General features: G+C 39.4%; 1 protein-coding gene across 1 annotated transcript in view; it reads left to right on the top strand.

Annotated features, from left to right (window-relative positions):
- Positions 1-17,450, top strand: part of si:ch211-213d14.1 (uncharacterized protein C11orf53 homolog) — a 25,631-nt gene extending 8,181 nt beyond the window's left edge. Inside the window, exons 2-5 of the mRNA XM_027021262.2 lie at positions 10,291-10,391; positions 15,872-15,911; positions 16,361-16,659; positions 17,035-17,450. Coding sequence (XP_026877063.2) covers positions 15,905-15,911; positions 16,361-16,659; positions 17,035-17,430 — 702 coding nt within the window. The 5' untranslated portion in view covers positions 10,291-10,391; positions 15,872-15,904 and the 3' untranslated portion in view covers positions 17,431-17,450. The remainder of the gene's footprint in view (positions 1-10,290; positions 10,392-15,871; positions 15,912-16,360; positions 16,660-17,034) is intronic.

Genomic DNA, 17,450 nt, shown 5'->3' with positions numbered 1-17,450 from the left:
CAGATCTAGTGTGTATTCCATTCTCTCCTAGCAGATCTAATGTGTATTCTATTATTTCATAGTAGATCTAGTGTGTATTCTATTATTTCATAGCAGATCTAGTGTGTATTCCATTCTCTCCTAGCAGATCTAATGTGTATTCTATTATTTCGTAGTAGATCTAGTGTGTATTCTATTATTTCATAGCAGATCTAGTGTGTATTCCATTCTCTCCTAGCAGATCTAATGTGTATTCTATTATTTCATAGTAGATCTAGTGTGTATTCTATTATTTCATAGCAGATCTAGTGTGTATTCTATTCTGTCATAGCAGATCTAGTGTGTATTCCATTCTGTCATAGCAGATCTAGTGTGTATTCCATTCTGTCATAGCAGATCTAGTGTGTATTCTATTATTTCATAGCAGATCTAGTGTGTATTCCATTCTGTCATAGCAGATCTAGTGTGTATTCCATTCTCTCCTAGCAGATCTAACGTGTATTCTATTATTTCATAGTAGATCTAGTGTGTATTCTATTATTTCATAGCAGATCTAGTGTGTATTCCATTCTCTCCTAGCAGATCTAATGTGTATTCTATTATTTCGTAGTAGATCTAGTGTGTATTCTATTATTTCATAGCAGATCTAGTGTGTATTCCATTCTCTCCTAGCAGATCTAATGTGTATTCTATTATTTCATAGTAGATCTAGTGTGTATTCTATTATTTCATAGCAGATCTAGTGTGTATTCCATTCTGTCATAGCAGATCTAGTGTGTATTCCATTCTCTCATAGCAGATCTAGTGTGTATTCCATTCTGTCATAGCAGATCTAGTGTGTATTCCATTCTCTCCTAGCAGATCTAATGTGTATTCTATTATTTCATAGCAGCTCTAGTGTGTATTCCATTCTGTCATATCAGATCTAGTGTGTATTCTATTATTTCATAGCAGATCTAGTGTGTATTCCATTCTCTCCTAGCAGATCTAATGTGTATTCTATTATTTCATAGTAGATCTAGTGTGTATTCTATTATTTCATAGCAGATCTAGTGTGTATTCCATTCTGTCATAGCAGATCTAGTGTGTATTCCATTCTCTCATAGCAGATCTAGTGTGTATTCCATTCTGTCATAGCAGATCTAGTGTGTATTCCATTCTCTCCTAGCAGATCTAATGTGTATTCTATTATTTCATAGCAGATCTAGTGTGTATTCCATTCTGTCATAGCAGATCTAGTGTGTATTCTATTCTCTCCTAGCAGATCTAATGTGTATTCTATTATTTTATAGCAGATCTAGTGTGTATTCCAGTCTGTCATAGCAGATCTAGTGTGTATTCCATTCTCTCCTAGCAGATCTAATGTGTATTCTATTATTTCATAGCAGATCTAGTGTGTATTCTATTATCTCTTAGCAGATCTAGTGTGTATTTCATTCTCTCCTAGCAGATCTAATGTGTATTCTATTATTTCATAGTAGATCTAGTGTGTATTCTATATTTCATAGCAGATCTAGTGTGTATTCCATTCTGTCATAGCAGATCTAGTGTGTATTCCATTCTGTCATAGCAGATCTAGTGTGTATTCTATTATTTCATAGCAGATCTAGTGTATATTCCATTCTCTCCTAGCATATCTAATGTGTATTCCATTATTTCATAGTAGATCTAGTGTGTATTCTATTATTTCATAGCAGATCTAGTGTGTATTCCATTCTGTCATAGCAGATCTAGTGTGTATTCCATTCTCTCATAGCAGATCTAGTGTGTATTCCATTCTGTCATATCAGATCTAGTGTGTATTCCATTCTGTCATAGCAGATCTAATGTGTATTCTATTATTTCATAGTAGATCTAGTGTGTATTCTATTATTTCATATGAGATCTAGTGTGTATTCCATTCTGTCATATCAGATCTAGTGTGTATTCCATTATTTCTTAGCAGATCTAGTGTGTATTTCATTCTCTCCTAGCAGATCTAATGTGTATTCTATTATTTCATAGTAGATCTAGTGTGTATTCTATTATTTCATAGCAGATCTAGTGTGTATTCTATTCTGTCATAGCAGATCTAGTGTGTATTCCATTCTGTCATAGCAGATCTAGTGTGTATTCTATTATTTCATAGCAGATCTAGTGTGTATTCCATTCTCTCCTAGCAGATCTAATGTGTATTCCATTATTTCATAGTAGATCTAGTGTGTATTCTATTATTTCATAGCAGATCTAGTGTGTATTCCATTCTGTCATAGCAGATCTAGTGTGTATTCCATTCTCTCATAGCAGATCTAGTGTGTATTCCATTCTGTCATAGCAGATCTAGTGTGTATTCCATTCTCTCCTAGCAGATCTAATGTGTATTCTATTATTTCATAGCAGATCTAGTGTGTATTCCATTCTGTCATAGCAGATCTAGTGTGTATTCCATTCTCTCCTAGCAGATCTAATGTGTATTCTATCATTTCATAGCAGATCTAGTGTGTATTCTATTATTTCATATGAGATCTAGTGTGTATTCCATTCTGTCATATCAGATCTAGTGTGTATTCTATTATTTCATAGCAGATCTAGTGTGTATTCCATTCTCTCCTAGCAGATCTAATGTGTATTCTATTATTTCATAGTAGATCTAGTGTGTATTCTATTATTTCATAGCAGATCTAGTGTGTATTCCATTCTGTCATAGCAGATCTAGTGTGTATTCCATTCTCTCATAGCAGATCTAGTGTGTATTCCATTCTGTCATAGCAGATCTAGTGTGTATTCCATTCTCTCCTAGCAGATCTAATGTGTATTCTATTATTTCATAGCAGATCTAGTGTGTATTCCATTCTGTCATAGCAGATCTAGTGTGTATTCTATTCTCTCCTAGCAGATCTAATGTGTATTCTATTATTTTATAGCAGATCTAGTGTGTATTCCAGTCTGTCATAGCAGATCTAGTGTGTATTCCATTCTCTCCTAGCAGATCTAATGTGTATTCTATTATTTCATAGCAGATCTAGTGTGTATTCTATTATTTCATAGCAGATCTAGTGTGTATTCCATTCTGTCATAGCAGATCTAATGTGTATTCTATTATTTCATAGTAGATCTAGTGTGTATTCTATTATTTCTTAGCAGATCTAGTGTGTATTTCATTCTCTCCTAGCAGATCTAATGTGTATTCTATTATTTCATAGTAGATCTAGTGTGTATTCTATTATTTCATAGCAGATCTAGTGTGTATTCCATTCTGTCATAGCAGATCTAGTGTGTATTCCATTCTGTCATAGCAGATCTAGTGTGTATTCTATTATTTCATAGCAGATCTAGTGTGTATTCCATTCTCTCCTAGCAGATCTAATGTGTATTCCATTATTTCATAGTAGATCTAGTGTGTATTCTATTATTTCATAGCAGATCTAGTGTGTATTCCATTCTGTCATAGCAGATCTAGTGTGTATTCCATTCTCTCATAGCAGATCTAGTGTGTATTCCATTCTGTCATAGCAGATCTAGTGTGTATTCCATTCTCTCCTAGCAGATCTAATGTGTATTCTATTATTTCATAGCAGATCTAGTGTGTATTCCATTCTGTCATAGCAGATCTAGTGTGTATTCCATTCTCTCCTAGCAGATCTAATGTGTATTCTATCATTTCATAGCAGATCTAGTGTGTATTCTATTATTTCATATGAGATCTAGTGTGTATTCCATTCTGTCATAGCAGATCTAATGTGTATTCTATTATTTCATAGTAGATCTAGTGTGTATTCTATTATTTCATAGCAGATCTAGTGTGTATTTCATTCTCTCCTAGCAGATCTAATGTGTATTCTATTATTTCATAGTAGATCTAGTGTGTATTCTATTATTTCATAGCAGATCTAGTGTGTATTCCATTCTCTCCTAGCAGATCTAATGTGTATTCTATTATTTCATAGTAGATCTAGTGTGTATTCTATTATTTCATATGAGATCTAGTGTGTATTCCATTCTGTCATAGCAGATCTAATGTGTATTCTATTATTTCATAGTAGATCTAGTGTGTATTCTATTATTTCATAGCAGATCTAGTGTGTATTCCATTCTGTCATAGCAGATCTAATGTGTATTCTATTATTTCGTAGTAGATCTAGTGTGTATTCTATTATTTCATAGCAGATCTAGTGTGTATTCCATTCTCTCCTAGCAGATCTAATGTGTATTCTATTATTTCATAGTAGATCTAGTGTGTATTCTATTATTTCATAGCAGATCTAGTGTGTATTCCATTCTGTCATAGCAGATCTAGTGTGTATTCCATTCTGTCATAGCAGATCTAGTGTGTATTCCATTCTGTCATAGCAGATCTAGTGTGTATTCCATTCTGTCATAGCAGATCTAGTGTGTATTCTATTATTTCATAGCAGATCTAGTGTGTATTCCATTCTGTCATAACAGATCTAGTGTGTATTCTATTATTTCATAGCAGATCTAGTGTGTATTCCATTCTGTCATAACAGATCTAGTGTGTATTCTATTATTTCATAGCAGATCTAGTGTGTATTCTATTATTTCATAGCAGATCTAGTGTGTATTCCATTCTGTCATAGCAGATCTAGTGTGTATTCTATTATTTCATAGACATTTTCCAAGGCACCAACTGGAACCTGGACAACTCTAGTCTGTATTAGTGATATTAAAAACGCTGACAACTGTGACATTGTCCTGCTTCTTCTATGTGAATGTGCAACCAGTGATTCTAGCAAGCTTGTGTTTACATGTAAATCTATCCCTATTCGCCCGGGGATAAAACTATTGGAATGAGAAATGTGCATTTATGTTACTGTGTATTTTAGTGTGGCAGTTTATAACCGGTGTGTGTTGTCTCTAAAACATAAGGAAGGGATGGTGGGATGTGTGTGGATACCCAGGGGCAGCTTATGTAGCTGCAGGTCTGTGTTATCCCTGTGGGAACTGCAGGAGGGTGGTATACCTATGGAAACACCCATGATCATTTTGGGTCCTAAAAGCTCCCGATGAGTTTGAAATATGTTTTTAGTGAAAAGAATAATATTGCATCTAATATAATTGAGTACAGTTGAACAGCGAGAGATATTTGACCAATCACTAAAGGAACAACTAAAGGAAAATGTATTTAATATTTAAAACCAGATCTGTTATTTTTCAAAATGTGCTTTCAAAAGTAAAAAGCAGTTCTGAAATCAAAGTTGCAGTTGGAGAGAATCGCAGCCATGAGGGAGTCGTGAGGGGGGGTTTAGAATGTGTACCCCTGCTGTGATGTACCCATATAAGTTGGAGCATAAGACATCTGGAAATGAAATAGTGTTGGGATGGATGGATTGATGCCAGTGGTGAAAATAGCAGATCCTGAAATGGACGAGGAGTGAGACATCAGGAACGGACATGGACAGAACTGCTCGTCCAGTAATATACAGTCTCTTAACTCCAAGTATCAGAGTTTATACTAGATTTTTTTATTACTGTGTTCTAGTTATTCTATGAATTGTTTAGTAAGCTGTTTGCAGCAAGATCTGCAATAAGCCATGCTGTAGTGGGTATGAGCAGAGGCCCAGATGCACTACACTGAGAAATTGAAGGAAGTTCTGAAACTGAAATCCCAATGAGTAAAACACTGGTCAGCAACGTGGCTGAAGGAACCCATGTCAGAGCTACAGGAGGAGGTGAGGGGGGAGGCCTTCACTCGTCGGAGCTGTGCGTCTGAGGGAAGGCTTCCTGTAGCCTGTGTGTCTCGCGCTGGAACAGTGTGCAGCTATTGCAGCGTGATCGTCATGGAGATCAGGGATTCAGAGGATTCAGAGCCAATGAAGCCACGTGCACAAGCCAAGAGCTGTGAGCTGGAACATGGAGAGGAGGAGATACAGGAGTTCAACGTGCCCTGACAGCACAACGCCAACCCTGCCGCACAGGGGGACATTTCAGTCTGCCACAGGAAACAATTCAGATGTGTTTCTCTAGAGACAGCAGTGCCCATCTTTGGTGTCTTGTGTAATCAAAACCGATTGAGGTCTAACAGGTTCATGTAACATTTTCACTGTGCAGGTTTGCTGTGAATTACTGCAAACCTTGCGTAAGGTTCCCCATCACCATCTTACATAACACCACCGTCTGACACAGAAAGACAGTCCAGGCCGGTCCATATGAAGTGAGGAGCACGCAGGCCAGTGAGAATTAGAGTGTGAGTGCCAAAGCCAAGGATGAGCTTCCCTCATGGAGTAAAGGAATGTGTGTACAAACTGTTTTCTGCTGCTAAAGAGAAGACTGCATGTGGGAGGAGACTATGTTGTGATTTAAGGTCCATTACTGAGTCTGGTGTCAAAACCGCAAGACGCCACTGTTGCTTCTCTGGACACTTCATGTTTGTAAGTCTCTGTAGGTCCCTGAAACGCACTGCTTTTAATAATTTGGAGAGTTTTCCTATTTTTTTTTCTCTTTGATGTTAATCTTTAATAAAGTTAGTGGGGGAGCAGCTTAGGTCCACAAGGTTGATTAAAGATGGTTGGTATATCATATTTGGTGAGCTGTGACATGAAGTAATATGTACTGTAGTTGCAAAATGTGCAATATTATGCTCTAAACCTAAATGTTGTAGTGAAGGAAGGTGAATTTCCACACTAAAAAGGCATGATGAAATGCATTGAAATAGTCATAAGGACTTTCAAAATATATTCTTTGAAGTCCCCATCGCAGAATAAACTCCTAGTGCTTTAACAAAAGTAGTTTCATTGTTGAATTAATTTATGCAAACGTTCTGGCAAAATTGGAATGCTGTCCACTTACATTGAAAGAAGTGTAAATCTACGAATGCCCAGTAGGGGTCAGAATGGCATAATTGAAGAATGCCGTCGACTCCGTTTCATTACTGAACTGTAAATCACTGACAGCAATGCGAGATAGTTTGCCATGAACATAGACCCGCAAGGTGTGAATTTACCCCAACACAAATAAACTGGGGAAGTGAAATGTAGTTGAACTAAAAGTACTTGTTCGGTGACATGACTGAAGTGACTAAGTGCTAAAGTAAAACCCGATACTCCTTATTGCATTTTTTTGGTCCAATTTATCCGCAGGATTTGGCTCTTTTCTAGGGTGCTGGTTTTGAACAACATAAAACCACAGTTTAGCACTGTGTGTATACACAGTTGCTACATTGATCTTATTCTTTCATTTATACATATAGTATTTAAATGTACCACATTCTCTCTTATGTCAGTTTTATTCTGGGGTAATATAAAACTGAGCTAAGATAACAGTGTTATAATAGATATTTTAATTTATCAGTGGTATTAGGATTTACTGCAAATAGAAGCTCTGTCATGCCGGTACACTTTGGAGTTGAGCTCTACAGGGGACCATTAGCTATATGTCCAGTGTCCTGCTTAATGATACAATCTGGGATTTATTTATCTAAGAATAGGCACTACTATGGACCCTCATGTGTCGGACTAAGCCGGTAGCCTGTGTGTTTGTGCTCTAGTTATTTCATAGTCAGTCTACTGGACCATTTTAATGTGAATATTCTCTACTAGTATGTAGAATTGTGTACTAGTTTGTAGTATGTTGACACTAAGTAATAAACGTCACATCTATCCCAGTGGCTCTATGTTTAGAGACTTCTGCAAATGACATTTTTAGACCTTACCTGCTAAACTTTTTGGAAGCTATACCCCATAACGGTAATAATGTAAATAAACAACAAAACAAAAACAACAAATGGAAAACAGAGCTGAATAAGATTCACCCGTGAGGTTTCTTTGTCATTCATGCTCTCTCCTCTCTAATCTAGAACATAGATGCAAATATTGGAAAAACGTCCTGGCACACATTTGCATTTAAACAAATGGGTGACAGCCACTTCAAAACTGCCTTGACATTCAGCAGCTGTGGAATTGCTCTTCAGCGTAGTAACATCTCCTGATGCTCACACTGGGCTGGAGTTCTGGAGCAGGTGCTGCCTCCTCTTTGGGATAGGGGACTGGCTTTCTGACCTTTCTCAGTCTATCCTGTAACATGGAGACCGGTAAGCTCAGGTTTTTAGTACTCTACCATAACAGTTGGCAGGAGTGACTTTTAAGAACGTTGCTATCTTGAAGTTGGGGCGTATGTTAGGTTGCTGTGTTATAATGGAGTCTATATAGCTAGGTTAAGCACAGCTAAACTGAACACTGAAATCATATGATTCTGTTACACAAACTTGAAGTTGTAGCTTTGAAGTTTTTGAAGTTAAACACAGAAACATGGTGTTTGTCACTTTCAGGCAGTTTGTTGTAGAACTGCACACTTTAAAAGATGAGCTTTGTAAATTACTCTATGGGCTGTCTTATTAAAAAAATCTGTGTCATGTGCAGGCAGTCCCCTCACCGTTCCCCCGCACAACATTCATAAATCTGGGGTCTTTTACATAATCCTACTACACTTTTTGCATACAATTTCCTATCTCTGAAAATTTTAAATTGCAAATATGACACTGTGAGCTAATGAAGAATGTTAGTCATAGTCATTCACAAAATACAGTCCAAATTTTCATTAATTTTAGAGGCATTTCAAAGAGGAGAAAATAAAATATTTCATGTATTAATATTTTTAATGGCTTATCCAACCCTTTGGTCCTAATGTGCTTTCTTTAAATGGCACACAGATGATTCGTTCTTTAAATGCCTCACAGATGACTCGTTCTTTAAATGGCCCACATATGACTCGTTCTTTAAATGGCACAAAGATGGCTCATTCTTTAAATGGCACACAGGTGACTCGTTTTTTAAATGGCACAAATATGGCTCATTCTTTAAATGGCACACAGGTGATTCGTTCTTTAAATGGCACACAGGTGACTCGTTCTTTAAATGTCTAATAGATGGCTCGTTCTTTAAATGGCACACAGATGATTCGTTCTTTAAATGGCTCACAGATTATTTGTTTTTTAAATGGCACACAGATGATTCGTTGTTTAAATGGCTCACAGATGACTCGTTTTATAATGGCACACAGATGGCTCATTCTTTAAATGGCTCACAAATGAGTCATTCTTTAAATGGCTCACAGATTATTTGTTCTTTAAATGGCACAGAGGTGACTCATTTTTTAAATGGCACACAGATGGCTCATTCTTTAAATGGCACACAAGTGATTTGTTTTCTGAATGGCACAAATATGACTCGTTCTTTAAATGGCTCACAGATGATTTGTTCTTTAAGTGGCTCACAGATGATTTGTTCTTTAAATGGCTCACAGATGATTTGTTCTTTAAATGGCACACAGATGATTCGTTCTTTAAATGGCTTACAGATGACTCATTCTTTAAATGGCACACAGGTGACTCGTTTTTTAAATGGCACACAGATGACTCATTCTTTAAATGGCACACAGGTGATTTGTTTTTTTAAATGGCTCACTGGTGACTCGTTCTTTAAATGGCACACAGGTGATTTGTTTTTTTAAATGGCACACAGAGGACTCGTTCTTTGATGTCATTATGGCCGAGTCACAGTCACAGCGAGCCAGCCTCCATGGAATGAAAGCAGATGTAATTCCCTGACTGAACACACTCCATATACCTGCAGTCTGCTTGCACTGTGGCCCCTTGATAGTTGTTTAAATGCAAACCTTTGGATTTACCTCATATACCTTGGAATGGAATACATAACACCTTTGATTTGATGTTTTCAGTATGTGCATTTGGAAATAGCAAACATAGCAAATACTTGCAGAAATCGACTGCTGGACTTTCCTAACCATCTCAATGACATATGTATTACAAATGGTTGAGGTGACATTTAGTGAAATGCGTGTGATTGACATATGAGCACATTGTTGTGGGGCCACAACAATGCAACTGTGAGCAAACAATTCTGAATTAGTAAAAGACGAAAGCAGAACAAAGCCAGTCTTGACATCTGTATTCAAGTGGACACAAACGTTTGTCTGTGCTCTTTAAACTTCACACTTTATGTGAGTTATCAGTGCTTGAATGAGGAAAAGTGAAAACGTGAATGTGGGAGAATCTCTTATTAGTTTCTTAAGTCATTTTTCAAGGATACAATGAAAGGAAAGTAATATCCATTAGAATAATACAAAAGTACTGTTTTTAAAATATATTTAATAATAGTTTTGTGTCTTTTATAGTAATGCTTTTACATTGTAGGACTGGAATTTGTTTCAAATGTAAAGTGTATTACTACAACTACTACTAATAATAATAATAATATCAACAACAACAACAACAATAATAACTATTATTATAATTACTGATTTTTTTCTGTATATGTCATTGTGTAAAGTTGTGATTAATGATCTTTCCCCCACCAGAGTATTCCAAACGAGTGTACCAGGGGGTCAGGGTCAAGCATACAGTCAAAGACCTGCTGGCAGAGAAGAGGTCACGGCAAACCGGTGTGCCACACTTTCCTGTGAGTGACACCTCCATGCGCCCGCTCTTCCTGTCTCCTCCTGCTCTGTCTCCTCCTGCTCTGTCTTCTGCTGCTCTGTCTCCTGCTGCTCTGTCTTCTGCTGCTCTGTCTCCTGCTGCTCTGTGTCCTCCTGCTCTGTCTCCTGCTGCTCTGTCTCCTGCTGCTCTGTGTCCTCCTGCTCTGTGTCCTCCTGCTCTGTGTCCTCCTGCTCTGTCTCCTGCTGCTCTGTCTTCTGCTGCTCTGTCTTCTGCTGCTCTGTGTCCTCCTGCTCTGTCTCCTGCTGCTCTGTCTCCTGCTGCTCTGTCTGCTGCCCCATTCTTTCCTTCGCTCTTTCATTTGTGCATGTAAACAGACAATTAGAAGCAGCCGGCATGGCTATCTGGTGACATTTATGTGTGGGCTTTGTGCTGTGTTTACCCATCAGCCTATCGTTTCATTCTAACAAGTCCTGGGCTTTTGGGTTACGATATAGTGCTTTTTTTTGGGTTCCTTTCTCTTTCCCGTGTGGCAATATAAACCCCATTCACAAATACCTAAACATACACTTTACGCAGCTGAAAGGCTTCTAGCAATCACATACAGATTCACAGTGAAGCCACTAACAATAGCATCAATAGCACTGGCCACGATCCCCAGGGCCTTCAACGAGCAGAGCAGCCATTTTGGCTCTGTGGTCAGGCCATGCAAAGTCAGTGTCTTGCACACCTGCCTGTTCCTATTCTTCTCCCAGGAGACCACAGACAGGTCCTCCATTGTTCTCCCAGACAAGATGAAATGAGGCCTTTAGGTATCTTGCCTCGCCAGCAGTGAGAGACCTTTATGGTTAAGTCCTCCACATTGTTGCTTATGGGTGCCTCTCCTGTTTGCTTTGCCATCTTAACCTGGGGGGCATTCAGTTAGTGTAAGAACGGAGGGACAAAATACCTGCGCAGAAAGTAAGCTGTGAATAGAAACACATAATCCTACATAGGCATGACAAAATATCTGTCCACTGATTTTGAATCTTAAAGTGAATCAGTGGAAACAAAAAGCAAAATGTTTCTTTTCAAATGTAAAACGCTAGAATTGTGTTAATATGTTCAATAGGAAATTTACATTTGTATGTATGATTTTTCTAACTTTTTTTTATTATTACATTTTCCAAACTTTTATTATTATTGTCATTGTGAAAACAATGTAATATGAATGCCTAAGACATAATCTCTATCAGTGATAACACTAGTGACACTAGAATAGACACTAGTGACTGGTAAACATGCACAGTGTCACTGTGCTCACAGAAATGTGAGAGTGAGGTGAAAAATAGCTGTAATGAGCACACTGAGCAAATCTAGAGCAACTATTCCAAAAGATGCTTTAATCATACCTGACTTTCAAAAATCTTCGATCAGAGACAGCAGGCTTCTGCCAGCACACACACGCAGAGGCACACAGGAATCAGGGCAAAACACGACACAGAACCACTGGAGATGCTGTTCAGGCTTTCCGCCTGTATAATAACAATTTATATCAAAGCATATCTAATCCACACTGAACGTGAGCCAGGGGATTTTTTCTGGATGTAATAACTATGTGATTTAAATAAGATATTGCATTATGTATGCATCTTGAAGTTGTATCATTTACCTTTAGACTGATGGTTAAGATAAAAGGACAGAGAAGGAATGAATATAATGAACATAATTAACATATTTTTTATGAAATCAATATCAAAACCAAGGTTTGATGAGGTTATACTAAATAAAGAAAATAAATAAATAGCTCAAATGTAAAAGCAATTCAAAAAAACTGCAAGAAAAGCTGAAAGGTTTTAAAAGCAGAGGAAATCATACCTTTAATAACCCTTTGCTGGGATATCTTACAGTAAACATAGCTCTCATAAACAACAACAACAAAAACAAACAAACAAACATACTAAAACAACAACAAAAACCCCAAAACACTTCAGTGACTCACACCACAGGTGTTCTGTTGGAAAGGACATTTGCATTTCCATGTCTTCATGAGCAGCAGTTGTCTTCTTACAGCCCATGACCGGCTTGCTGTGAGGTGAAAGTTTACGGTGAATATGCCCCAATGTCTTAAAGTGGTGCCTGCTTACTGAAGCTAAATGAGTTTGAATGTGTGATCAGTGTTGTCACTCTGTCCCTGTAATGTTTCCTGCTCTTTCTGTGCATCCCCAGACAAGCCTTCTTCATAAATGTGACAATAACCAGTGCAAGGGAGAAGATGAAGGAAGTCACATTGCTACAATTACATTTTTTTTCACTTTACCTCAAATAATAAATAAACAGGATGTATTGCAGAATATTGTTCTCTTAAATTACTTACATTTAGGTTTGAAAGAACTACAATTTAAGGCATATATTTAAAGTTTAAACCACAGATATTTATTTAAAGTGAAGCTCATGGTAGGCCACTGAAAACAAAAACAAACCGTAAAACAGACACACGCTAAGAGTTTCCCAGCTCATAATCATCTGTTAGGGGCCATGGTGCTGGAGAGGTGTGTGGAGGTGCTGTAAACAGGTGTGGAGGTGCTTTAAACAGGTGTGGAGGTGCTGAAGAGGTGTGTGGAGGTGCTGTAAACAGGTGTGGAGTTGCTTTAAACAGGTGTGGAGGTGCTGGAGAGGTGTGTGGAGGTGCTGTAAACAGGTGTGGAGGTGCTGGAGAGGTGTGTGGAGGTGCTGTAAACAGGTGTGGAGGTGCGGGACAGGTGTGTGGAGGTGCTGTAAACAAGTGTGGAGGTGCTGGACAGGTGTGTGGAGGTGCTGTAAACAGGTGTGGAGGTGCTGGACAGGTGTGTGGAGGTGCTGTAAACAGGTGTGGAGGTACTTTAAACAGGTGTGGAGGTGCTGGAGAGGTGTGTGGAGGTGCTGTAAACAGGTGTGGAGGTGCTTTAAACAGGTGTGGAGGTGCTGGAGAGGTGTGTGGAGGTACTGTAAACAGGTGTGGAGGTGCTGGAGAGGTGTGTGGAGGTGATGTAAACAGGTGTGCAGGTGCGGGACAGGTGTGTGGAGGTGCTGTAAACAGGTGTGGAGGTGATGGACAGGTGTGTGGAGGTGCTGTAAACAGGTGTGGAGGTGCTGGACAGGTGTGCGGAGGTGCTGTAAACAGGTGTGGAGGTGCTGGAGGTATCTTCAAGCTCTTCTTGTTGAAGTGGTAAAGTGGAGCTCAGGTTCTCCTCCCCCTGGCATGACTCTGCTGACCTTCTGAGGTGGCTGGCCTCCTTGCTGGGCCTCTCCTCATCAGCCACAGTGCTCTCAGGTGCTGGATGTAAAAACAGGCACCACTGTTCAATGAACACCAAGCTTGTGCCCATTCACATGGGTGATTTCCTGTGACCCTGACAGCTCTCCATGGGACTGTGCTGCCTCAAGAAGAAAAACGACTTTATTTGTGCATCTTCTCTGAGGATGTCATGTGGTACAGGAGACGACGGCTGCGCTTGTTATGAAAGTGTGACTTGTGTCGTGTAGTGCACCCGACTGTTAGTGAGGCTGAGTGGACTGGATTCAGAAATTCTCTCCTCTCTGCGGACCACACACTGAAGTATGGAAGCAGAGAACCCTGCTCCTCGCTCACTAGTATTTACAGCTCATTGTGGTGCTTGAATACATTTTACCAGTTGTCAGTTCACTTAACTGAAGTCACCTTTGGGTGACATGCATTAACTGTTATATGTCCTTTATATATCCTTTAGAATATCCTTTATATGACTTTAGGGTCTTATGGGGGCTTTATATTTCACACACTTGTGATGATAAACAAACATGCAAAAAAAGCATCGCAAGCAGCATGTTAGCTACAAGGCTAATATCCTGCATTTAGCTGAAGCTACACATTGCAGTGTCTATTATATAAACAAATATAATCAGTGTATTGAATTATAAAGGCAGAGCCAGATGTGTGGGGGAGGGTGGGATCTCTGCCTTCAGCCAATCAGCGGTAAGGAAGAGTGTGATTGAAAAGACTTTCTGCAAATGTAAAAAAAGAAACTAGGCATTGCAAACATGGCCATGCTGTGTGCAAACCACACCTGTTCCACAGAACTGTGGAGGGAGTTCATTTGGTTAGAGAGCTTTGTTTTCACTAATTTCACAAAATTTCTCACAAAATTGTTTTATCATTAAGGCGTTATTATTATGTTACGATCTCTTTATTATTAAGGTTATGACTGTCTCTAATTTAAAATATTTCAGCTTTACCTGCATTTTATATTTTTACATTTCACAAAATTTACACAAATTAATTAGAATATGTTTTCAAAAGACAATTGAGGTATTAATAATAAATATAATCTCTTCAATGTCACAAAAACCACGAAACATTAAATGTAATATTTTATTAAGGTTCATAAAAGAATGGTTTGTTAATGTTTAAAAATTTGCAAATGACCGCGAACCCTCAGCTCGTGGGTGAATGTTCTGGGAACTATCCTGATTTTCAGATTGTCCACATAATGGAAAGGCATTAGTCCAAGCTTGGAATGCTTCTGTAAACACTGGTACACTTCCAGTAAGACTGGAGGTCACGAAGTGTTTGCAGCGTGATCAGGGTGAGAGAAGCTGCACCTCCTCTGTGACCTTGTCATCCTCCCCAGCCAAGCTCTGCTCGCCCTGGTGCCTCGTGATCTGATGGCAGTCTGATTTCCCTATGCTGCCTTCAGAGATGCACTCAACCAGAAACAGAGACTTATGGGGAAGTCTTGGGATGGGCAAATGACATTCAAATCCAGGCCTCAAAATTTGTGTGCCTTCCAGCCTGTGTTACATCGATATAAACTCTTTCATGTTTGTGATATGCAAATATGTGAGAAGCATCCTGGCATTAATAATGCCCTCTGTGCTCTGCCCTGTCTCTTCAGAGGCCGTGAGCACTTTGCTAACATCATGTCCTTTACATGCTGTTGCCTGTTATATTGACGTCATCACTGTGACGCTTCTTAATTTACTAACTTCATATTTTCTGTCCAATTTAAAAGCCTTTGTTACCAGTTGGACACCTTTTCCTGTACACTATACCTAAATGAAACAAGAGTGTGTAGCACTTTGTTCTTTGCTTGAAGGTTGGAAGCCAGTGGCTGATGTGTGATGACGACAGTCGTTTCATAGATAACCATGAGCCTCCTATTCCTTCTTAGGTCATTAGTCCTCAATGGAGTCAAAGGTAGTGTATTTGCTTAAACCATAATGAGAGTTGCTGCTCCAGTCATAGCACTGGAGTTTTAAAGTCTCCATCTCACAGAAGATACCCATTACTCACATGACCCAAGAGTGAAAGATATACTCTGATGTGTAAATATATTGCAGATTCTTATCAGATTACAAAGAAAATTCACCCAATAATTACAGAGTGAGTACCACACATGCAATTACTGTTAGAGTCAGAGAGAAAGAGTCAGAAAGAAAGAATCAGAGGTGGTGGGGGACAGTGAGTGCATCTCTGTCACACCCTGACTGAGCTTTTCTTTGTTGTAGGGGATCTCAGCTCCTCAGAGCCCATTCGTACCAATGACAGGTGAGACCTGATCTCCTGACAAACCTGTTAACCCTCAGCAGACACACAGGGACGGATGTGTTAAGAAATAAAACAGCAAAGATACTTATTGTGACAGGTGTTTATAGACAAACACATCACTGTTGCCATGAATGTTTTTGCCACAACGGTGAGACAAAGGTGCAGGTCTCATAAAAGCAAGATTAGCAATAACCCAGGAGGAGCTAGATTAGCAATAATATAGGAGGAGATAGATTAGTAATAACCCAAGAAGAGCTAGATTATCAATAATCTAGGAAGAGCTAGATTAGCAACAACCCAGTAGAAATTAGATTAGTAATAACCCAGGAGGAGCTAGATTAGCAACAACCCAGTAGAAATTAAATTACTAATAACCCAGGAGGAGCTAGATTAGAAATAATATAGGAAGAGATAGATTAGTAGTAACCCAGGAGGAATCCTGTGTTCAGGTTCTCATGCACTGCCGGGATACTACAGTATGAGGAGGCCGTTCATTTCCGAAGCCGAGTTCTCCACTTCCAGCAAGCAGCTCTCCACCGACGTTCACTCATCAGCACTGACGGGGAAGTCTGTGTCATGTGATCCAGTGCCGATCCAGTACCAGTCTCTCTTGGATGGATACTACACTGAGTCCTTCAGCGACTACTGCGGTGCTGGCCTTGCGGGTGGAGGAAGCACCATCTTCTCGTCATCCACCTTGTCCACCCTGCTGCCCTCGCTCCCTGCAGACACCTCCAACTTTGTGCTGGTAAGGTCCCTAACAACAGACTATGTCCGTTAAGATATCACTGCCAGGAATTTCCACTTTTCATGAATAACAAGTCCATTCTTGTCTTTAATATATATATTTATACGTGATCTGTATTCAATTTGATTAAATCTTTACTAATATCTGGTCTTCTTTTGCTTAATTCATTTATAACTGAAGAGGGATTAAAAATGACTGTAAAATGTCCTTTTTTCTTTGAAACCGCATTCTTTTCATTCTATTCATAGCTCCAGATAAATCTCTTCAGCACTTTAGTGACATTCTTGTACAATCAAGCTGTTATCACAAGCTAAATGTTCCCTTTTTTTCCGATGAGATCCTGGGAATCTGAGTCTCGTTTTGTGTTTGCTGCAGAGGGATTCCTGGGAGACTGCTGCGACCGAGGTCATGGAAGGCTTATGCGCTGACAGCCTGGTTCCAGCTCCGCTTATGGGCTCTCTGTCTGGCTCAGAGCTACACAGCCCGGGACAGTACCGGGCCTCCTCCAAGGGATCAGTCGTACCCTCTTCTCAGTTCTACCCGCTGCACCCACTAGAGGATGGGCACTACCCCTCCCCCTTCCAGCCTGCGCCCGGTGGCTTCGTGTACCCGACGTACACGGCAGTCTCCGGCCAGTCCACCACCAAAACAGCAGCTCTGTCCTTAGCTGAGACTGAGAATCCACCACTGTTGAGTGACACATTCCCGTGGGTCAGGGAGGACACCAGCAGTGGGCCCTGGTCACAGTATGAAATCAGGAGAGCTTTCTGATGCATTTCCGACTGGAAGAA

The sequence above is a fragment of the Electrophorus electricus genome, chromosome 15, assembly GCF_013358815.1.
Source record: "Electrophorus electricus isolate fEleEle1 chromosome 15, fEleEle1.pri, whole genome shotgun sequence".
NCBI classification, from domain to species: domain Eukaryota; kingdom Metazoa; phylum Chordata; class Actinopteri; order Gymnotiformes; family Gymnotidae; genus Electrophorus; species Electrophorus electricus.
Note: the sequence above shows the minus strand (reverse complement) of the source record. Positions and strands in the feature narration are given on the sequence as shown.